Below are 24,510 nucleotides of genomic sequence, written 5' to 3' on the forward strand. Positions count from 1 at the left end.
GATTATGGATTGGGTTAAGTCAGCCATGGGAACCAGGTTGGAAATATGACTGTTACATAATTATACTTATAACAAACTTAGGTTTCAAAAAAGGGCTAAATGTATTGATCAATTTGGTCAGTCTTCAAGCCGAGCATATACCAGTATTAAAACACTAACTTCTACAGTAGCACAGTTGTAGAAAGTGAGAATACTCCATGGTAGTTGGGAATAAGTCAGAACTGTGAAGTGAGTACAACTGGCATTTGTTTTCATTTGTGGTGACCCTGGGTCCTCCTGTCCCTGGGAGGTTTGATGTTCAGGCAGTTTAGAAAGGAACTCAAAAAAGATTAGTGCTATTTCTTGTTCCTTTGAGAAGTAACTCTTTCAATAAACACTTATTTCTGCTTTCCATATAGCAATTTATCTAAGTTTACCCCATTTACTATAAAGTGAGGGGCTTTCAGGAAGAGACACGCCTTTGACATTCTGAACATTAGGTCGGGGAATTGGGTCGCTTAAACAGAGGGGCATAGGAGGGTGAGAGTGAAACTGTGGCAGTGAAGGGGAGGGCTACTTACTGAACCTCCTATACCAACTGTGCCAGAGGTGCCCAAGACCACTGCCAGGTTCTGTAATTCTCTGGGAAGACTCAGTGGACTCAGCATATAGTCTTACTTATAGTTTTGATTTATTATAGTGAAAAGATACAAAGAAAAATCGGTAAAAGGAAAAGGCACCTGAGACAAAGTCTAGGGTAAAGCAAGCACAAGTTTCCAGAGTCCTCTCCCAGTGGAATCACACAGGATGCACTTAATTCCCCTAGCAGTGATTTGTTACGACATGTGAATGAGTTGTCTACTGGACAAGCTCACTACAGACTCAGTGCCCAAAGTTTTTACTGAGGACAGGTCATCTAGGCAGCCTTTCCCTGGCAGATAGCAAAATTCAAGACTCTCAAAAGGAAAGCAGGTGTTCAGCATAAGCCATATTGTTTGCACAAGCAGTTCAGACACAGTAAGCCAGTCTTATCAGTTAATTGTGGGAGCCCCTCCAAAATCTAAGTTCCCAAATGCCGGCCAGTGGCCAACCCTGTAATCAGGCCTCTCCAAGGATAGCAGTTTAGGCCTGCTATGTTAACTCTTTTCTGCACAAAACCTATAGAGTTAGGGCTTTGGATCTGAGATGAATGAAGTGTGGGTAGATTTACTGAGTCCTGTTACATGGGTTCTGCCCTACCAGGAAAACTATGCCAGTTCTCAGGGCTTTTGTGCATTAATCTCCTAGGCATTTGAGGCTATGACTAAATTCCATAGGGATTTATCATGTGGATTCCACTGTGCTTGAGATGGCAGTTTAGATTTCAGCTCTGCTGTACATATTGCAAACTAGAGCCAAAGACTTTAAAGTGTGTACTGGCCTCAGGGGGATGAGGTTAATTTTTTTTTTTCATTTTAGATACATTCCCTTTTAGTACTCCTCCTACTTTTCTTATTTTTACTAAAAAGGTACCACTCTATGAACAAACTAATAAAACAAGGCCAGTCTTGGAAGGAAAAAAATAATAATTCTTAGTGTGACAGTCTCCAAGAGAAGCAAGAATATAAGCTTAGAACAAGGGGTTAAGAATCCAGAATTCCTGGGTTCTTTTAACTAATTTTGCTACTCACTTGCCACTTTGGAGAGCTACTCACTCACTTTGGATAGGTTACTTGTTTCTTCTTTGCCTGAGTTTAAACCTATTGTGAATGAATGAAATACCCTGTAGTATATTTCATAAATACATTATGCGGCATTTTATTAATGGAGGTCTTTAATGTAGGGCTTTTATGGAAATATGAAGTATTTATGTATTTATTGATTATTTATTTTTACCATGTTATTGAAGTCAATGGTGTTTGATTAGCTCAGTGGGTGAGCAAGCATATGGTGCTACTGGAGTCAAGGCTGGTCAGTAGGAAGCATCAGTCCATTCCATGGCCACTGGTAATCTAACGTAATGAATGGTGTTTTTTGTTGTTGTTGTTGTTGTTGTTGTTGTTTGAGACAGAGTCTTGCTCTGTCGCCCAGGCTGGAGTGCAGTGGTGTGATCTCAACTCGCTGCAACCTCCGCCTTCTGTGTTCAAGTGATTCTCCTGCCTCAGCCTCCCGAGTAGCTGGGACTACAGGCGTGTGCCACCATGCCTGGCTACTTTTTGTATTTTTAGTAGAGACGGGGTTTCACCATGTTGGCCAGGCTGGTCTTGAACTCCTGACTTCATGACCCACCCGCCTCGGCCTCCCAAAGTGCTGGGATTACAGGTATGAGCCACCGTGCCCAGCCATGAGCGGTCTTGAAAATGGAAAATGGTCTTGGCCACAGAAACCAGGCATGAGGGAGTGGTTGGAATGGTATAAAGTCATCACTGTTAAGGAAACAGTAACTTTAAATGCATGTTAACAGTGGGTCTTTAAAAATGAATGTCATTTGGTTAAAGAGTTTTGCTGGGCATTGAGATAATCTGACAGCATCTCCACTTCCTGTTTTTTTTCTTAATCTCCACTTTTTTTTTCGATGATGAGCGCCCCTAAAATGCTGGTAAGCGTCTTTCCAACAAAATTGTGGTCAAAGTAGGATGCTGAGGAATGCTGATTTTAGCAAAAGCTTGTAGAAAAGAGTGGCTTGGCACATGAGCTTAAAAAAGAGAAAAAAAGCTGGCTCTTGAATTTTGGCACAGTGCAACCTGTTCCATACCAGACAAATGAACAGGCTTAATCTGGTACCAATTCTTTTTCTCTCTTACTCCTCAGAAGTGAAGGGACTGCAGATCTTGTTGTTTTGGGGACACTTTCATGGAACTGTATGTAGGTTTTTTTGAATGGTGAGAAATATGAATAATTGGTAAGGGGAAGGGAATCCCTCATTTCAGCTTTTCTTGATGTTGTTACTAATAACTATGAAAAAACTTCTGAGAGAACAATGTGAACTGAAGATGACTCAGCAGTTAAGACAATGCTAAGTTCTGAAACCACAGGTAAATGAAGGGCTAATTAATGTGTGGTATACTCGGACAAAATGAAGTACTCATTTGCACTGGATTACTGTGTAATGATAACGAACACTGTTCAAGAACGATTTATATTTCCATAAGATTTGTACTAAATTTTATAAAAGTAAAACAACTTTTTATAAATCCAGAGTCTGTCTTTATATTTATGTGGTGGTTTTGCCAAGAAGTTAAAAAAAGCCTTTTGACCTGTAGAAATGTTGACCTCTATTCATACTTACTAGTGAATATCTCTAATCTGCTGTTCATTATCCATCATTCCCCCTATTTTTTTTTATTTTGGGGGGTAACAATTGACATACACAAAACAGTTTGCCAAAAGAGAGAGGAAGAACCTTAATGTGTTTCTTGTTCTGCCACCTGTTTGGACACTTGTCTTGAAAATGTTGATGTCAAGTGAGTTGACATCAGAGACATCATCTGAAGACAGCTGGAGGCCCTGTCTTGAGGACTGTACTACCAATGCCTAAAACAGTCTGGGATGCATGGTAGATACTTAGTAAGCATGTTGAAAGAATGGACAAGAGGATGAGAATGTGGTTTAGAATCATCCCCATTGGAAAACCTCCTCAAAGGTTTTCCCAGTGGATTGGGTCATCAATGTCATTTTTCTAGGTAAAGTACTACGGACCCTGAGGAGTGTGTTCTACCCAGACTGGCTTGACTTTCTGAAGGCATCCTATAGTTACAGCCTTTAGAACAGTTGAGCTATCGGCAGCTTTAAAGAGGCTTTCAGTTTTTTTTTTTTTTAATCATTAATGCTTTGTAGGTGACTATAGAGATTTTCATCATTTAAAAAAATTAGTTCTGGAATGAATAACCACTGGCTTAATTCAATCTTTTGCTTACCATCTTCTGAAGCTTTCCCACAGCAAAATGCCTTCTTTGCTCACAGCTAGAACCGTGGGTCTGTTTAAGTTTGGAAAGATCTTGAAAGCAGCTTGCCAAGAGGTTTTGTATGCAAGGAAGAGAAGGTGAATTAGGAAACTTTCCCAGTTTGTTTTATTCCTGAAGCTTAAGTATTGAGGCTTCCCTCAAGTATTAAGGGAAGAGAGGAACTCCAAAATACATGATTTGATGAGTCATTGGGTTCAATTAATTTTATACTTACACTGTAACATTATTAGGATAGGGGAAAATAAGATATTTAGTACTTTTAAGAAAGATTAAGTTTGGGGATAAGGTTTGCATTTTGGTCAGTATATATATATGTGTGTATATATATGTATATATGTATATATATGCATATATATGTATATATATGCATATATATGTATATATATGCATATATATGCATATATATGTATATATGTGTATATATGTGTATATATATATATATGTGAATGGGATTCCTTCCAGTTACATGTAAACACTCAAAAATTAAGAGTCTTCAGGGTAGAATTGTCATGCTAGAATACACCAGCAGGTGGCAATGTGTCCTGGTCTCATCATTAGGGAAGTGCCTTGGCTAATCTGCTTCTATTCTTTCCAAAAATAAACATTACAAAATTAGCTGGCTGTGCCTTGAACCTAAAAAATCGAGCAATAAAGAGTCGTCTCTGGTCTCTGTTTATCTTTTCCTTTTTTTCCCCCCCGTTCTAACTAACGTCAGCGTGAGCTCATGCCTCTATTCGGGGATAATGATCCTTTCATGAACTGTTGCGGAATGACTTTTTGCAACAGCATTGTTAAGAGGTAATTGTTTCCTCTCTCCACATCCACTGTTTATTAGATTTGATTTGCTACTTGGATTCCACAAAATGGCTGAAATCCCTTGTCACCAACATAGGTTTAAGCTCAAAAGTCTGAAAATAGTTGGATAAAGGGAATAGCCACTTTGGATGTTTGCAGGCAGAACTGAAGAACTGTATTATATGTGGTACCTAAATTGCCATAATACTGAATTATTCAATCATAAAACTAGATGGGTATCTAAAGCTCTCTACCCAGTAGGGGAAAAAACCGAAGGATTCCGTTTGGGAATCCTTCGGAGAGAACCGTAATGCTATTTACTGGATAAATATACTTCATTTTCTTCTCCCAGTTCTTTCCACAACACGCTTGTTAAGTCGCCATGGAAAGCACCATGCTTTATCAATTTGGCAAATAACACATTTCATTTTGCCAAGGCAGAAACAGCCTAAAAGTAATATTTATACCGAGAAACCCTGGCTGCAGTCCCCAGCTGCTCTCCCGCAGCCCTGCGCCTCCCGCTCATGCGGCGCTCTCCCCCCGGAGCCGGCAGGTGCCCAGGTGAGCGGGGCCTGCGGAGGCAGCGAGGGGCGCCGGCCGGGAACCGGCAGAACGCGTGCAGCCAGAAGACAGGAGAGATAATACATTCCCTTAAGTAATAAAAGTTTCCAGGACAAGGGGGGCTGGTAATTTTCAAAGAGCCTCCCGGCACCATGTCCTCGGGATCTGGGGGGCGCTCTCGGGCGGTCTCTGGTGAAAGTCGACTTAGTACAAACTGGACTCGAAGGGGCATGTCTCGGCACTCAGGGGCCCAGGCGCCGCGGGAGGTGGGTGGGCCTCCCGGGGCTGCACGGGTCCCACCTCCCTCTGCCCCGTAGGACTACTTTGCCGCTCTCCCAAACCGGGCTCCGGCGGAGGCGTCCGTTCAAGGGCGAGAGCGCGGCCCTGAGAGGCGGAGGGATCCCGGGTGAGGCGGCTTCCCGAAGTCAGAGGGGAGGGGGGCCAAAAAAGTCGGCGGGGGACGGGAAGCGCGAGCTCGCGCCGGACGCGGCCAGGGCCGGGAAACCAGAACCGGAACCGGAACCCGCGCGCGCGCCCGCGGTTGCGCGGCCCCCACGGCCGCCGGCCTCCTCCGCTGTCTGCGCGCGCGCCCGCGAGGGCCTCCAGAACCCGGCGAGCCGGCCCTGCGCGGGGAGACGCCGCCGCCTCCGCCTCCGCCTCCGCCTCCCGGACCAGGGCTTCTAGGCCGGGCCGGACGGGCATCTCCCGCCCCTCGCGGGGAGCGTCGGGGAGGAGCCGCCGCCTCTGGCGATTGCGGAAGAGTCCGGGCCTCAAAGGGATGGGGAGCAGTCCGCGGCGCTGAGAGACCCGGGTCCCTGTCACCTCGGGCCGCGGGACCTCTCCGCCGGCGCCAGCGGCTCGTCCCAGCACCGGGAGCCTGGTGGGGGCGGCGAGCACAGGAGGAGCCCCGGGCCCGGGACATGGAATCGCGCGAGCCCGGCGCGGGACGGCCGGAGACGCGGCCAACGCTGCGGCCACGAGCAGCCGGCAGCCCCAGATAGAGAGCCGGGAGGGAGGGCCCCGGCCCTTGCCGAGGCGGGGAGTTCGAGGCCCCGAGACTCCGGAGGAGGAGCCGACACCCGTCCGTGAGCTGATCCCGCCCCAGCCCCGGCGGGAGTCCCGGGTCCCCTTCCCACTGCGCGCGGATTTCCCTCTCTGAGGAAGTTTATCCTTGTGCCTTCTGGAGGATTTCTCGCTAGCTCGACTCACTCTGGACTGACTCGCTCCCTGGCTTTCTCAATTCGTTTTGGGAGATAACTTGTTTTGCTCCAAGCCGCATCCGTTGACCCCTTACAATCGGATGGTCTAGATGACTGAATGGAGTTTTGAGTTGGACTTTTGTGTCCCTGACGGAGTTGGGCCTGATCCCAGAGCACTGGGCGTGGGGAGGAGGGGTTACTGTAAAATGCAAGTTGGATAAAAGGAGGACCTCTCGCCAAGGGCCCCAATGAGTGGCACACAGTCTACTATCACCGACAGGTTGGTATGAATTCCTCCTTCGTTCGGCCTCCCGGAATCGGGCCCGACCTAGCAGGGGAGTCGCTGATTGCAGATTGCCTTTGGCCAGCGAAGTTGACAGGCAGAGGAAAGAGGGTTGTTTCGGAGCTGTGCAGTTAGCCTGGGGTTGCTGCCGAGTTATCCAGTTGATTGGCTTTTGGAAATGTAATTTTTCCGGAGAGAAACTTCCCTTCCGATTCTCAGAGAAGGGGGAGGCAAAACCATGATTGTGGTTTTCCGCCTGTGGTGTGCATTAGGATTGTGTACTCGTCTGGAAATCAGAGGAGAAGGTCATTTTAGGTGAAGGTCGGTGCCTGAAGTCGGCTCGGTATTGGTGTATTATTTATCAGCTTTAGCCGTGTCCTGCAGTAGATTCTCAAGACAATTACATTTTAGGAATTTCTACCTGTGAACTTAACGTTGAGCCTACTGCATGGTGATCTGGGAACTTGATCTCTTTCAGATGTTGACCTGCACGGTGTTTAATTATTATCTAATAACTTTCCAGAATGTTGACATTACCAGTAAATCACAGGTTCTTGCTGGAAGCAATGTCCAGGAGCTGAAGAAATGAGGGTAAATCATGGGGTTTGCTTTTAATTCTTGTATTTAAATATTTCGTCTTCCAGAAACACTTGGCGTTTAAGAGATAGAAACCGTAAGCATAGTGTAAGCGCGCAGCTGAATTTGTTGAGTTCTGTGTCTGTCCTTTATAGCACCTACCAGTGTTGCATGGTGGTGGGTGGCGAATTGAGCTAGACCATGTGTGGTTGAAGTGCAGTTTGCTTATCCTAAGTTACTCTTGTTTATAGGGTAAGGGATAAAAAGCATATTGATTCCTTGACCACATTTCATTCTCAATTTAATTATGACACTGCATGCTAGTCCCAGATTTGTCAGCTTGCTTTATTTTTAAGCCAGTCTTCGAATTATTACACCGTGAAAAAATAGATCAAGTAACTGAATTAGAGGGCCAAAGCTCTTTGATGAAAAGTGCAACAATAGTGCTTCTGCACAAAGTAGTCTTAATTTCCTAATAAGAGTTTTACCCAATTGTAAGACTCATTTGTTGATTTTAAAAGGGCCAAATTCCATTATCATACCATAACAGCTACTCCAGAAACAGAACTTCCTCTTCCTGTTGATGCTTTCCAGCATCACATGAATGTTCACTTAAAAGAGTCTGTTAAATATTTAAAGTATTTATATTTACTCTTTGTGTATTTTTCAAAGTGGGTTTTCATTTTCAATGAAATAATTTTTAACTTTTCCAAGAATACACTTAATATAAGTATTGACAATGCTTATCTTACTTTCTTCTGGTTATCCCCATTTTTTTCCTTTCAGGGTGTTTTGCTTCTGAGAAATCACTTTTACGGGTGTGGGGATAATTGTTTTCCTGCTTCATTCAATTCTCGCTCTTTCTGTTGAGGCTGTAAACAAAAGTCTTACTAGGAACTAATGTAATGTTGGTTTTCATTGCGATGCTGAGGTGTTTAATTTATGGAAACAGAACGGACTCATTCCACACACAAGTGAGTGAAAAGCCCTCAAGTAATGGTTTTTCTTCAGCATTGCTTCTCAGGGATTTTCCTTGTCTTCTCGTTATCTTGGAAATAGAATCTTGGAATTTGTATCCTCTTTATAACTTAGATGGCATATAAACATTCAATAAGTGTGAAATTACTGAAAGCCTGTTTCTTTTCTTTTTCTTTTTTTTTTTTTTTTGGCCAGGCACTGTGCTAGGCACAAGAGATTACAAAATGAATATTGTAAGATTAATCTGCAAATTGGTTTGGGCATTAATGTTTTTTGAACTGGTTCAGGTGCTGCTGCCTAATTTTACTTTTTTTTTTTTTTTAAAGAAACAACCTTGGAAAGCCAATTAATAAGCACTGCTGAGACCTGTTTCGTAGGATTTTTTTTTACTAGGGTCTTTTTTTATTAAGAATTATTCTTATTTGACCACATTTAAATATATTTTGTAAATATAAAGCATCCGTTTGCTGTTAAGAGAGTAGTTGTTCCTAATATGAATATATGTTGGGGTGAAATCTGGAGGTACTGGTTTAGTATTATTTCTCTGCCAAGGTGTCTTAACAAAGTTACGAGTATATAATAGTTTCTAGCTTTCTGTCAGCCCTACCTCATCCTTTTTTCGTAGTGTCTAACTCTTACTGTAGGTATATTTTGCTGACTCTAGAACTGTTGGAAAATTAACAGCGCCAGTGTAGCTTTTTAGATAGAGATCCTTTCAAGTTTGAAGTGCTGTATGTGGTATGGCTTTGTTTCGTAGAGTGTGCAGAACCACCAGGCCAGCTGTGTGAGTTAGAGTTCTTTCATTGTGGTGCTTCTGACTACAGAGTCTGTCTGTCCTCAGTTGAAATCAGACTAGCTGGTTTTGGGCGTTGTTCTGTTTTGCAGTTTGTGGCAGGCGACACATGGCTGAACAAGATAAGGGTTTTATTCTTGTGTTAGGGACGTGCTGGGGCTGGGATGGAATTCAGCTATGTTTAGGCTCTGATTGGTCACTTTGGATACTCAGAACTCTGTTACATCCTGTTATTATTTTGTAGTTAAATCAACACATTAACTTGCTCTCTTCTCTTTCCCTTCATCTTTTACTCCCCAGTCCGCACCCCTTAAAACCTAAAACTCAAACTTTTTAAAAGACTTTAAACTCAAACTATGTTCGTGGTAGCTATTACTTCTATGTAGTATATCCAAACAGCTTTAAAAAAAATGGTAAGCAATTTATGAGCCCTGGAGTCTGTAGTTTTCATCGTTTAGAATGAGCACTTGACAAGTGTAGAAATGTCTGATTGCTGCTTTTTAGTCTGCATTGATTGCTGCATTCAGTCTTAAAATACATCCTAATCGTTTCCAATCCTCCTACATGTCTTTCTTGTATCCCTGAGAATTTAGGGGTCCTATAGCAATTGGAATTTCTTCTGAGAGGTAGACAGGAGAGAATGCCCTTTCAGTAGACTCAGTAAATGATTTCAGGCCAGTGTCTGTAACATTGAATTTTCAGGGACAGTACAGGTAGGAAAGTTATAGGGTTCTTCCTTGAAATAAATGGACTTTTGTGTTGGCTAGGGCTTATGAATTTTGTAGTTTTTGATTTATAGATAAAGACAGGTTTTTGATACAATTTTTTTAAAGCACTGAATTCAGCTTTAAGCTGTTTAACTTCAGCAGATTTTTAAAGTGAGTGTGGAAACCTGTGACTTTATATGCCTGTACCCAGTAATTAATGATACTTTTCATTAATGATACTTTTTCTGTCAAAATTGCTGTATAATGCTTTTGATTAAAAAAAGAAGAGCTACTCATGTTTATATGTTATTTTCAACGTTGCATGAGTCATCTCTCGGCAAGGTGAAATTATTTGTAACCTTTTCTTGTAAAGTCAGCCAGTCCATAAATACAACATTGAAATGGGGGCCAAAGATCACAGTGTTAGTTTTGTATTCAGTTTTATCTTTGCCTTTTTAGTTCAGTATAAAATCTTGAGTCATAAAGGTATGCAATAGTACATTCGCTTGTACAGTTTTACATGAGTCAACATGCAGAATCTAAAGTAACTTTTTTTGAAAGTACAGTGTTGTAGTCTTCCTGATTAATGGTACATTTATATGATGTTCATATTCAGTAAGGTGACAAGAGAAGCTTTATTTGAAATCATTACAAAAATATGTTAACCTTGGAATACCACTTAACACATTGGTGGTTTCCAGTTGTTAACATGTATATACCATCGAGTTAACATGTAGGTTTTTTCCTTTTTTGAGTCTTGCTCTGTCACCCACGGTGGAGTGCAGTGGCATGATCCCCTCACTGCAACCTCCGCCTCCCAGGTTCAAGTGGTTCTCCTGCCTCAGCCTCCTGAGTAGCTGGGATTACAGGCACCCACCACCATGCCTGGCTAATTTTTGTATTTTTAGTAGAGACGGGGTTTCACCATATTGGCCAGGCTGGTCTTGAACTCCTGACCTTAGGTGATCCACCCGCCTCGGCCTCCCAAAGTGCTGGGATTATAGGCTTGAGCCATCGGCCTCCCAAAGTGCCGGGATTACAGGCTTGAGCCACCGAGCCCAGTGGTTTTTTTTGTTGTTGCTGTTGTTGTTTTTTAACTAAGTTTGAGTTTTCAGTTTAAAAAATGAAATTTGAGGCGAACATTCATGGAATCCATAAATGGTGAATTTTACATATTTTTCTGTGGAGCATTGCGATTCCAGGGAAAACAGTTGGAAAATATTTCATTGTACATATGTGGTTGCCTCTTCTAAATGTCATCCAGTGGTGGGTATGAATTGCTTCCCAAACTGATACGGGTCACAGAAACAGCAAGATAACATACTGGTTCCCAGAGGTAATTGAAGGGACTCTTTTGCATCATGGTTGTCTGACATTATTAGAAATGTTTCTTATATACTTGCTTGTTTCCTAGAAATTGACCATGACACATTTTCAAGAATAGTAGCTTAACTTCTTTTGGTCTTTTCTGTTAAAACTTGGTTTCGATGATGTTCCTGAGCTTTACTTGAAGACATGCTCCTTTCCCTTATAATAATTACAGGTTTTCAAAATAGTGCCATGTGAGTTAAAATTTTTAAATCAACAAAATTATATTTTTGCCTTCTTTTGAGTAAAATACCATCATGTAGGTAATGATATCCTGTGGTAGTATAATTCTTTAACATTTACAATATTTTCAGTTCAGTACAGGGCAGATCATGTTTCTGTCATTTACACTTTAAGCTAATTCATACAGTTTAAGTCAAGATTTTAAGTCAAGATTATAAAACTAGAAAGGGCAGACCCAAGATTTTAACCTAGATTTTCTGGCTCTCAAGTCCCCCATTTTTTTTTTCATTTTAAATTATTGTCTTTCTTTGTACTGTATTTTTCTGTGCTATTTTCCTTTAGTAACTCTCCAGCTTGATGAAGTCAGTTGGATTTTTCTCTTACAGCATAGTTTCTAGTACCTTACCCATTCTAATTTTAAATATCTCTTGAGGATAAAGCTTTTGTCACTTCCTCAGGAGACTGAAGCACAGTCTGATAGATCTTGCTGTCAGGAAGTTTTTCCTGATCTTTATGTCTAACTTTTCTTTTAAGTTGTCCTGTTACTTGTATGTACTTGCTGTACCAGGCTAAATAATGCTCTCTTCCCATTTTATGTTTGTATGATTCTAAATGTTTCAGACGGTTATTCATTATCCTTTCCGGTCCCCTTCCCTTACTCTTTGCTTAGCCAAGCTGTATGCTTTCTGTTGATCCATTGTCTAAAAATCAGCTTATCTTAATATTTCATTAGCTTTTTCTCAGTTGCTCTCCTACTGCAAAAATATGGGTAAAGAGATTCTCAAGGTCATTTTGATTCACTTTTATTTTAGATAGTCTTTAGGATGGATATGAGATATGTCACAGTCAAATGAAACAAATTTATACAAACAGCATGATTACCAAATCAACTAATTAAGCAATTACTCATGTTCTAAAAGGCTTTTTTACAAAGCGATTCTTTCAAATATGAGGACCCTCAATGTAACAAATGTTATCAATTCTATGACAAAAGGGTAGGGTATAGAAATAATGTTAGCCACCTTTGATTGAAAATCATCTTGTTGCAATATGATGAAATACATCAGGAAGTTGTTTCTTATTTTTTCCAGTGGTTTTTCAGTTCGTTATCTTAAATTGTAGGTCAAAACATTCCTCGATGTTTGGTTTATTTCTACCTTATTGTTTTGTCCCCTCTTATTTCCACATGTTAGTGAAATAGCAATGCTTAGCAGTATTTTTTTTTTCAGTAAAATGGATATTGTGAAAATTGAAATATTTTACTTTCTTGCTGTTGTATTTACAAGAATTGTTAATGACAAGACAGTGTAACAGAAAAAGTGCATATTTAGATTATTATAAAATCTGTAAGACTGTAGACCTTTTGAATACTTTATTAACATATTTTCTTTAGTACTATTTTAGTTTCAAATTATTGAGATAGATGTCCTTGTTTTGTATTTTGCTAATATTAATATTTTGTATTTTGGTAATACTAAAATTTGCAAACATGCCAAATTTAGAGCATTTTACTTTTTCAACTTAGAATATCTGGAATCATCAAGATAGTCATATAGGAAAGACCGCTATAAGACAGCTTCTAACTCCAATAGAAGCCTATGAAGCTAGTGCCTGGTCAGAGGCTGTGCCTAAATTGCATGAGTATATAGTGTCGACTTTTAGTAAAAGAAAAAATACACTAACTTTACCTCTTGAATTAGCATGCACCAATGCAGTTTAGATTCATACCGAAACAGGATCTTTTACTAATTCAAATGCTGAGTCCTGGTTTTTGAGATCACAGTCACATGACAGGCCTGGGTGGCTTCTCAGTGTCTAGAGACAAGCAAATCTACTGGCCAATGAAAAGTAGGTTTCCTGTCTTGGACTGCAAGTAACAATTCATGCAGAAATTGGAACTATATAAGAGAGCCTGGTTTTAGTTAATGCTTTCAATTAGCTGCTTGTCACACTGCTTTTTCTTTTGGTGTTATATAACACATTAGAGTCATTTAAAGGTACACTCCGATACTACAGTTTTTGTCAAATATTACATATAAATGTTGATTTTACATTCATATACTCAAAAGATCAAAGAGGACTTTGTAGATCTTTTATGGATTCAAAAAAATGTAGATTATTTTGTTGTAGAAAAACTGGCCAGGCGCGGTGGCTCATGCCTGTAAATCCCAGCACTTTGGAAGGCTGAGGCGGGCGGATCACTTGAGGTCAAGAGTTCAAGACTAGCCTGGTCAGCATGGTGAAACCCTGTCTCTATTAAAAATACAAAAACGAGCCGGACCAGGTGGCACATGCCTGTAATCCCAGCTACTCGGGAGGCTAAGACAGGAGAATCACTTGAACCCGCGAGGCGGAGGTTGCAGTTAGCCAAGATTGCACCACTGCACTCCTACCTGGATGACAGAGCAAGACTCCGTCTCAAAAAAAAAAAAAAACAAAAAAAAACTGGAGACTTCATCAGCCTCTGAAGGAATGATACCTGAAATTGATCTTGTAATGCAGAAAGTGGCTATATGTTATCCAGAAGAGTAACAGATACCCCAAATACACTTACTAACACAAGAAATCCTGTGAAGGTGCTTAGACATACCCTTCCATAGATTTTAGACGGGTTATCTGCCTATGTTCCAGACACAAGCCGATATGTTGTGGTTTGCCCAGTACAGTCTCTGTGGTTTACTGAGAGGAAGTGGTTCTTGTGGGTGAAGGTCTGATCTTTTCAGAGATTGTTGGTGGCATATGCACTGTCAGCCTATTTCCTGTTTTATTGGCTGTTTAGCAAGACCTTCTTAGGGCAAATGCTGCTGAAGAGGTATTTAAATATTTTGTATTGGCAGGATAGATGGTTATAATGATGTATTATTATATCACCACTTCTCAGGTGATACGAGAGTTAAATGAATGTTTGTGAAGTGCTTTGAGATCTTAGGATGAAAAGTACAGACATGTTCTTAGTCATTTGCAGGTTACTGCTATATTCAGATATTGCTCTCTTGAAGTTAAAACTTGTTCATGTAGTAAAGTGTTACTCTATCAAACTTGATTTCTGTAACCATTCAAGTGTTGTTTTATCACCACAAGAGTCATGATTAGAATTTTTCCCCTTGTTTTCCTTTCTTTCAATGCTCCTTTATGATTTTACCCTAGAAGAGTTTCCTTAATAGATTCCTTGCTCTAGTACTGGTTAAGGCATATTTACCAAACTTAACACCTAGCAAGCTTGTCCAACCTGCCTTATTTTGCTGTTGTTCTTCTGTTTTGTTTTGTTTTAGGCTTTCAGCAGCCTGAAGCCATGGTTTTTAGTTTCTGTCTCTAGTGATAAAACGGAAAGAGGGATGAGGAAGGGGCTTTACTGGCCCATCCAGAAACAGAAACTAAGAACCCATGACTGTATTCTCTCCCTTGAACACCTGTAACTAGAGCAAACCTCTTTGCCAATTTAACTGGCATACTAAAATAATGAAATTGTGAGAATTTCCTTTGAGATTAGTAACCGTACCATCCATATACAAAACACTATATTGCTTTGCTGAAACCTGAAAGTGAGCAAACTGATAGAAATGCATGTAACAGGCCGGGCGTGGTGGCTCACGCCTGTAATCCCAGCACTTTGGGAGGCCGAGGTGGGCGGTTCAGGAGGTCAGGAGATCAAGACCATTCTGGCTAACACGGTGAAACCCCGTCTCTACTAAAAATACAAAAAATTAGCCGGGTGTGGTGGCGGGTGCCTGTAGTCCCAGCTGCTGGGGAGGCTGAGGCAGGAGAATGGCGTGAACCCAGGAGGTGGAGCTTGCAGTGAGCCGAGATCGCGCCACTGCACTCCAGCCTGGGCACAGAGCGAGACTCCGTCTCAAAAAAAAAAAAAAAAAAAGAAAGAAATGGCGTATGTCATACTCCTAAATATATATATACAGTATTTAGCCTTGGACATTAAAAAAATTAACAATGAATGGGGGAAGGCTTTATTTAAAGCTAAATTGTTAGCTAATACGTGAGTTCTTCAAGGGTATAAGAATAGTTCTTATTCATTTTTAAGTAATTATTGGCAGCCTTATTATATTTTTATTTTTTAATACTGAAAAGCAGAAGGAAGAAAAATAAATGGCCCAAATGATCCAACTACCCAGATGCTGCTGCTCAGGTTAAACGCACACACGCATACACACACAGAAAATTCAAATCATATAAAATGGTATAAAAAAAAGTATTCCTACACACCTGTTAGTTTTCATACCTTCTCCTCATAGGTAACAATAGTTAATTTTTTTGGTTTATCTTCTGAAACATTTAAAAATGTATACCAGCCTATAATTTTATTTTTTGCACCTACTCCATAATAAGTGTATCTGTCTTCTTTTGCTAGGTTATGCTGCTATAGCAACACTATCAAATTTCAGTGGCTTACAACACTGCTTTTCTTCTTGCTTATGCTACACCTTGTCAGCTGTGGATTGACTGCAGCATTGCTTCACGTTTCTTATTTTGGAACCCTGGCTCAAGGAGCATCCCCTGTCTGGGCTGTGCCATTATTGTGGATGAGGGAGAGAGCAAGAAAACAGATGCAGACATACAATGGCTCTTAAAGCTTTCACTCAGTCATGTTGTATGTCACATCAGCTCACATGTCAGTGGCCAAAGCAAGTCATATGGTCAGAGCTCACTGTCAGTGGGGTAAGGATGTATAGTCCTTCCACAGGTGGCATTGCAAGTTGCATGATAACAGATAAGGCTGTATAATCCTCTTAAGGAAAGTGGAGGTTAAATAATTTGGAACAATAAATAATATAGTCTACATCAACAAGTTCAGTAAATGCTTGTTAAATGGGTTATTTGGAGTCTATGAAAGTTTCTTTTTTTTTAGTGGGAAATTCAAACATAAACAGAAGTACAGAGAGTGGTATGATGAACCTCCCTTGTTCCCTTTATTACTCCAGCAGTTAATGTACGGACAATCTTGGTTTATCTGTTTTCTTTCCCCCCTTCTCACTAGATTATTTTGAAGCAGTTTTTGGATATCATAATTTCACTTACAAGTATTTCACTAAGTATTTTTAAGAGATAAAGTCTGAACGTGTGACTTCTCATAGTAAATTATTACTGTCTGATAGGGTGAGGTAATAGTACTATATAGACTGACAGGTGTCAAGCAGCAGAGCACGTTCATAGAGCGTATCTAGAATTTGACAGCCCGAACTTGTTTTGATTTCATTTTGAGTATTTCTGGAGGAGGCTTACAACAAAATGCCATCTACTTTTCCAGCCTCTCCCTTTCTTTCTTTTCTTTTCTTTCTTTCTTTCTTTCTTTCTTTTCTTTTCTTTTCTTTTCCTTTCTTTCTTTCTTTCTTTCTTTCTCTCTGCCTCTCTCTGTTTCTCTCTCTCTCTCTGTGTGTGTGTGTGTGTGTGTGTGTGTGTGTGTTTGTAGCAGAAGCAGGTAATTAACCTCTGGAAAAAATAACATTGCAACAGATTTGATTTGCAGAGGTTTCATTTCTCACTGAGCCTCTGTTGGAATGATGCCAATTGAAAGGAATCCCAGCTCTTAATGGCTCCAAGTCTTCTGGGAGCTCTCAGTGATGTTATTTTCTTTGGAGAAGAACATCAGAATCATTTATAAAAATCCTGTGTTCACCCGTGCCATTTGCTCTGCGGAGAAAGGATCTATCATATCTTTAAGATGATCTCTAAGATGATATAAAAGTAAAGAAATTCATCTATCTAATTTTAGTTTAGAAATCATTAATGCCAATTTCAGCTGCTCAGGTTAGTTTGTCTTGAAGGCCTGAAAGCCTCCATTTTGATTCAAGATGTCGTAGATTTTATGAGCATTCAGTATAACCAGTAAGTTTGTCATTTCCATGGTTGTAGGGAATATGAGACATTCTGTTATGGATCTAGGATTACAGTTTCACAGGACATTCTTTTTTTGGGGGGATTGTTAGGTAATAAACAGTGGGACACAAAATAAACAGATATAATCTCTTCAGTTTGTAGATTTTCAGGTGACAATGAGGTGGCAGAAGAGGATTTGTGCAGATTAGGAAATAAATAATTATTGTATATAACATGATGGAAATATTTTAGTATAGTACCACTATCAAATTAATTTTGTTTTCTTAACTAGCTTCTTTCATTGTGTACAGAGACACTTATATTAAAGTAGTCTTTATAGATATCCAGTTAGCTTTAGTTTTTTCTAATTACATTATGTTGCTAGTCTCATTTCAGAGTCCATGTAGGAACTACAGTAGAAAAGTAGCTATCATTGGCTTGTAAATAAAATTACTTAATTTTGAGTTTTTCTTGGGAAGGAAAAACCAGTTTTTCAGAATTAGTGGAGTTGATTCTGGTTTTGGTTACTTGTGACAATATAGTCTATTTAAAATATAAATAAATAAAAATTTGCCCAAGAAGATTAAGTTTGACTTGCCATGATTCATACTGTTTTTCTGTTGTTGTATCACAATTGAGAACATTAGTTTCAGAGGTGATAGTTTGTCAGTATGGGTCGAGTAGCTCTAATCCAAAAATCCAAAATCAGAAATGCTTCAAAATCTGAAACTTTTTGGGTGCCATGTGCCACAGGTGGAAAATTCTACACGTAAGTACATAATACAAACTTTGTTTCATGCACAAAATTATTTACAGTAGTGTATAAAATTACCGTTAGGTGGGGGCCAGGCATGGTGGCTCAAGCCTGTAATCCCAGCACTTTGGGAAGTCGAGGCAGGCGGATCACCTGAGGTTGGGAGTTTGAGACCAGCCTGAACAACATGGAGAAACCCCATCTCTACTAAAAATACAAAATTAGCTGGGCATGGTGGCACATGCCTGTAATTCCAGCTACTCGGGAGGCTGAGGCAGGAGAATCGCTTGAACCAGGGAGGTGGAGGTTCAAGCGAGCCAGGATCATGCCACTGCACTCCAGCCTGGAAAACAAGAGCAAAACGCCGTCTCAAAAAAAAATAATAATAAAAAATTACCTTCAGGCTGTGCATATAGAGTGTACGTGAAACATTAATGAATTCTGTGTTTAGACTTGGGTCCCATTCCCAAGATATCTTACTATGTATATGTAAATGTTCCAAAACACAAAAAAATTCAAAATGAAACACTTCTGGCCCCAAGCATTTTGGGTAAGGGATACCCAGTGTGTACCTTTGTTAGGATAATATACTTGTACCTTGGTTGTATTTTAGTTGCAATTGTTAGTTGCACAATTTGGGGGAATGTTTGAGGTCTCTATAGTAGTTACTGTATTTACCAGGAAGCCCTGCATGATTAGAATTCTTGAGACAGTGTATAAAGTTAAATTGGGTGTGTTGCCTGGATGTGAACAGTAAAAAAGGAGAAGCTTCTCACCATACAATTATAGCTTAAAAGGAACCAGGTACAATTCTGTTTCCAAAAATAGAAAGTAAGTCAAATATTATATGGATATGTAATAGTAATTATATTAATTTTGACTCCCTGGCCGACTTTTTTTTTGAAGCTATCATTTTTTGTCAGAGATAAAAAGTAGCTTTTAAAGGAAAAGATATCTCAGCCCTTAATTATGTGTGTGTGTATGTGTGTGTATGTATTTATTTATTTATATATTTTAGCCCTTGTAAGAGAGGAGCAGTGGAAGGGAACTGAAGGAGCATGATATAGAGAAAAGAGCCTGGGTTTTGGTGTGTCGCATTTGTTCTGTTACTAGCTGGGAGACCTTGGGCAAATTTACCTCTCTGATCAGCAGTTTAATTTTTTCATCTGTAAAAATGGGAAGAATACCTACTTTGCAGAATTGTCGTGACGATTAAATGAGAGTGTGTGTGAGTACCTAGCACATCGTAAGAGAGAGCTCAGTAAGTCATAGTAGCTGTTATTGTTTAAACCTCAGGAATTAGCTAGGTTTTGCTAGAACTTTCATCTGTGCTTGTAAGATCTTTTTGAATCCATATGTATTTTTAGCAGCTGTGGCTAAGATAGTTTTTTTCCCTTGCTGTGATAATATTCCTTATCTTTTATATTTCAGGCTATTGTTAGAATTAAATGCGTTTGCGAGTGAGGAATAGATTTAAGAGTTATTTCAATTCAGACCGTGGAACATCTCTTCACAAAATGGGTTAGTTTGGATTGGCAGTATACTTTTAAATCTGCCTTCGATCACTCAGAATTTGTCCAGTTCTGTATTTATTAACATCAGTTTGTTTATTTATTCAGTAAATATTGAATGCCTGTTCTGTGTAGGTCATTGTCTTGGCAGTTATTTTGAGCTCTTGCTACCTGCTGAATTATATCTTAAAATGAAGAAATTTACATGATAGAGTGATATTTATTCATCTGTGCTGAAGATTAAAGTGAGAAGTATGTGGCAGGCGCGGTGGCTCACGCTTGTAATCCCAGCACTTTGGGAGGCCGAGGTGGGCGGATCATGAGGTCAGGAGATCGAGACCATCCTGGCTAACATGGTGAAACCCCGTTTCTACTAAAAATATGAAAAATTAGCCGAGTGTGGTGGTGGGCACCTGTAGTCCCAGCTGCTGGGGAGGCTGAGGCAGGAGAATGGCTTGAACCTGAGAGGCAGTGCTTGCAGTGAGCTGAGATCGCGCCACTGCACTCCAGCCTGGGTGACAGAGCAAGACTCCGTCTCAAAAAAAAAAAAAAAAAGGTGAGAAGTATGTGTATTTGGGGGAAGTTGTAGAATGAAATAATAATGATTAAATTGATCTTATTTCCAAATTTTAAAAATGTGGTTACTTTCTATCACATACTGTCTTTTTATGTTTTCCTTTTTATTTTATTTTTCAGTTTAGTTATATTTCAGTGAACTATTTAGACCAAAATGGAAAAGACATTGGTGTAAGTTGGAATCTAAGAAGTTTTAGATGTTCATTGCTTTTGAACAGAGGAAGTAACATTTTATGGATTGGGCATTGTTTTAGTCACTACTTGAAGGAGAACCTCTTACTCATTATCAGTCTCTTGGAAATAGCAACTGATTAAGCCTATATATACTTTGTGCATCCAGTGAAAATGTGATAAATATGGTGATCTTTTGGTCAGAGAAGGATTCTGGAAACTACAGTAGTTTGATTAGTAAGACAGTGTTTAAATCATGATTACTTGTTGCTCTAATATTTTAGACTTTGAAAGATGACAAGATGTGATGTAGGTGACAAAGAGCATTTTTAAAAATGGGTGAAATTGGCCGGGTGCGGTGACTCACGCCTATAATCCCAGCACTTTGGGAGGCTAAGGCGGGCGGATCACAAGGTCAGGAAATCGAGACCATTCTGGCTAACACGGTGAAACCCCGTCTCTACTAAAAATACAAAAAAAATTACCTGGGTGTGGTAGCAGGCGCCTGTAGTCCCAGCTACTCGGGAGACTGAGGAGAATGGCATGAACCCGGGAGGCGGAGCTTGCAGTGAGCCGAGATCACCCTACTGCAGCCTGGGCAACAGAGCAAGACTCCGTCTCAAAAAAAAAAAAAGGTGAAATTTAGGCCTATCAAGATACTTGGGATGTAGGAAAGGAATATATATATATATATATATATATATATTTTTTTTTTTTTTTTTTTTTTGAGACAATGTCTCGCTCTGTCGCCCAGGCTGGAGGCTGGAGTGCAGTGGCATGGTCTTGGCTCACTTGAACCTCCGCCTCCCTGGTTCAAGAAATTCTCCTGCCTCAGCCTCCTGATTAGCTGGGATTATAGGCACCTGCCACCACGCCCGGCTAATGTTTGTATTTTTAGTAGAGACGGGGTTTCACCATGTTGGCCAGGCTGGTCTCGAACTCCTGACCTCAGATGATCTGCCCACCTCGGCCTCCCAAAATGCTGGGATTCCAGGCATGAGCCACTGCGCCCGGCCGGATGTTACATTTATTGAGTACATATTAAGTACTGCTCACTGTTTTAGGTACTTCCTGTGCATTGTCTTTTTTAACCTTTCAACTAAGCTAAATACTGTTGTCCCTGTTTTAAAACTGGGAAAAATGAGCCTCTGAGAGGTTCACTAATACCCAAGCTGACATAGTTTCTAAACAGAAGACTTGGGATTATTACTCCGATGCTCGCTTTTTTGAAACTACTGGTCACAGTCGTTTGTGGTTATTGGCTCATCTAGATCAATCAATTGGATGAAACCCAGAAAATAGATTTTATCTTCAACAATACCATTAAAGTGTTGCCTTCACATTAAAATTTAATAACTACATCTTATCCTTTGTACTCTTAATCACCTGTTTTCCCTATTTTCTTTTCCAGATTTCTGACATGAGGGATTTTGTCTCATTTGCTCTAAAGAGTGAACCTAAACATTGTGTTTAGGTTTGTTATTAGTTGCTTTAAATATATACACATCTGTAAACATTGAACTTTTTTGATGCCTCATCTGTTTTGCTTATAGATCATTTTCCATCATAATTATTTTAAAGTCCTTTTAAGAAGTTTAAGGCCTATCTCATATATGTAATATATTAATAGTAGATAATCAGGCCTTTGGAAGCATAAATGATGTAAGTAAGTTGGGTTGCAGTTTTTTCTTATCAAGAATCTGCGTGTGTTTAAGTGGCAGTGGAGATAATATTTTTATTTGCGTTGTTATAGTGTTATCTTTATCATTTAGTTTATATTTTCTGCCATTTAAAGATAAAAAGGTTTTATCTTTTATAGCTATAGAGTCATCTTCTGAGCCTTAAAACACTTGTGTTTTTTTTCTTTTCGCCGTGTGGGTGGGGAAAGGGGTGTGTGGCAATGGCCCTGTGCTTTGCCTCTGCCTGAGTTACAGGTGTGCTTTGTTTGCCTGGCTGGGGTTTGTGTCTCCCATGCTCAGGAGGGTGGAACCAGTTTCCCAGGGCCTGGGCCCTACCTATTGTCATTCTCCCCATAAGGGGATCTGTTACATGTACTTGTGGGACCACACAGTGCTCTGGGCAGATAAGCCTCTTCCTGCCTATTATCAGAACCAACATAGCCCACACACATCTGGGAAAGCATGCCAGGGTCAGCACCCCAGGCGCCCTGTACTCCCAGCCCATTCCCCTTCTTCTTCCCACTCACCTGGAATCCCTGACCCAAGGCTCTACCTATTGGTTCTAATATTCTGGTGGACAGAATCTAAGAGTCCAGCAAGCTCAGAATCTCAGGACCTCCTCATCCCTTTAGGAACCATCAATTAATCTCATGATTTCAGGTTGAACCACTGGAGTCAATTTCAGAAGTTTTGGTCTATCTCAGAACCTTCAGATCACACTCAAAAGCTTGGGGACAGCCTCAGAACCTTGGGACACATCTCAGCATACAGGGTCATCAATCTTAGAACTTGAGGTCTGTCTCAGAACCTTCATGCGAAACTCAGAATCTTGGGAAGTCCCAGGACCTTGTGCCCGGTATTATACCATTGGATCAATTATCACAGTCGCAGAATCTTGAGGTCCATCTTGGAATGGTGCAGTCAGCCTGAACTGTGGGATCAAGTTCAGGGACGTGAGAACAATCTCAGAAACTTCTGGCCAGTCCTAGGTCTGAAAACCTTCAAAACAGCAACAGACTCTTGCGTTCCATCTCAAAACTTGAGATTGTGGGCTAAAAGGGACCCTCAAGACTATCCATCCAGTCCCTTCCTGGAATACAAGTCACCTCCACAGCCTCCCTGATCTCGCTGTCTAGTCTTTGCTATGAGCCCTCCTCGATAGGGATACCTGGCCCCTGCCCACTGCCTGCCTCTCTTCTGGATGGCTCCAGCTACTAAATGATGTCTCCAAAATGTGAGAATCTGAAATCTGTCTCCTTTTTCCCACATCAGCCCTCTGAGACCTCTGCAGAGATTTCAAGGCAAGACCCATATGCTCGGGGTAAGCTTTGTCCCAGACTGCCCACACTGGGTTCGTCCCCTGACTTCCAGATCTCCACCCGCCCTTCTGAACACTGTTATCTGCAACACAGTTACCTGTTTATGCATTTCAATTTTGAGCCTATAGGATATCTCATACTGCAAAGGAAAAGCCCATTGGGAATGTCTGGGGTGGAGGTGGATGCCCAGCCCTGTGCTGGGTGATGCTGGGGGAATCACAGCAGGATACAGAGCCCCAGAACCCCATGGGGTCCCAGAGGAGGAGCCCAGAGGAGGAAGCGGGACCATACCTGGAGGTGCTGCCTCTGATCTCCTCAGAGACTAGGGGTGCAGTGGGAGGAGAAGATAGGAGATGCCTAGAGACCCTGGCCCCACAGAGATGCCTGTGAGAAGAGGGAAGATTCCTGTTTCACTATTCTCAAGAGCTGAGAGAGGCTTCTGAGAGAGAGCCTGTAATCCCAGTCGGCCCAATTACAGATAGGAAAGATAAGGCTCAAAGAGGGCTCAGTCCTACCCCAGAGTGGTTGGGTGAGTCAGGATTAACAAGTCCTCTTTCCCATTCCCCTGACATCATAACTCTCCCCACCATGATGTTATGTTGCTGCATTTCAGTCTTCTCACTGGCCATCTTCTCACATTCCAGCTTGACACTAACTAGGAAGGAGAGAGACCATGGGGGTCCCACACACCCCATATGAGCCAAAGTGAAAAACATTGTTATTTTTAACCTCATTTCTTCTTTGTAGATGATTTTTTGTCTCTGAAATTCTGTGACATGAATCAGTTTAGTCACTTTTTATCTTATTAAATGGAGAGAAAAATTGCTTAAGAGATATTTAGGTGTGTTATTTTTTAACCCTTTTTGGTTGTAAATTGTTTTCTTTCTTTGTTTTAGTAACCCCAGAAAATCTAGAAGAAAATCTAGAAGAGAGGTAGGCAGATCGTTGGTTTAAAAAAAGAAGCCCACCAACTAAATCTTTTATTGAGTAAAGTATTGTTTCTAGGTAGAGAAAGATTAGAGAATTGTATTGAGAATTTTACTAGGTTTGGGATTTACAAAGAGGCTAACATGCAAAAGGCAGTGCTCTTCGAAGGAGTCGTATAGATGTGGAGACTTTATAGCCCTTAGGGAGATCTACAGACATCCGCTATGCTGAGTTCTGGGAAGCTGCTTTTTCCCATGCTTGCAGCCTCCCCGTGGGGTAAAGGTCTGTTAGTTTTGCATAAATATTTACCATATCTCATTTTAGCTAGCATTGCTTCCTCACACTGTTAGCACTAAGGAGAACTTTGCTTATCCAGCT

At 40.7% G+C, this 24,510-nt stretch overlaps 2 protein-coding genes across 9 annotated transcripts in view; both read left to right on the top strand.

The window, feature by feature from the left end:
* Positions 1-3,152, top strand: part of TLCD5 (TLC domain containing 5) — a 9,209-nt gene extending 6,057 nt beyond the window's left edge. For all 5 annotated transcript variants that reach the window (XM_003819980.7, XM_057299270.2, XM_034933896.3 and 2 more), the window contains one exon: positions 1-3,152. This exon is cut by the window's left edge. The gene's annotated coding sequence lies outside the window, so the exon portion shown is untranslated.
* Positions 3,153-5,731: 2,579 nt separating this feature from the next.
* ARHGEF12 (Rho guanine nucleotide exchange factor 12) overlaps positions 5,732-24,510 on the top strand; it is a 152,743-nt gene continuing 133,964 nt past the window's right edge. Inside the window, exon 1 of one of the 4 annotated variants that reach the window (XM_003819979.7) lies at positions 5,732-6,758. In XM_003819979.7, coding sequence (XP_003820027.1) covers positions 6,727-6,758 — 32 coding nt within the window. In that variant the 5' untranslated portion in view covers positions 5,732-6,726. The remainder of the gene's footprint in view (positions 6,759-24,510) is intronic. The other 3 variants (XM_055094994.2, XM_003819978.7, XM_008973395.6) reach the window with 3 other exon arrangements.

Source organism: Pan paniscus, chromosome 9 (genome assembly GCF_029289425.2).
Source record: "Pan paniscus chromosome 9, NHGRI_mPanPan1-v2.0_pri, whole genome shotgun sequence".
Taxonomy (NCBI): domain Eukaryota; kingdom Metazoa; phylum Chordata; class Mammalia; order Primates; family Hominidae; genus Pan; species Pan paniscus.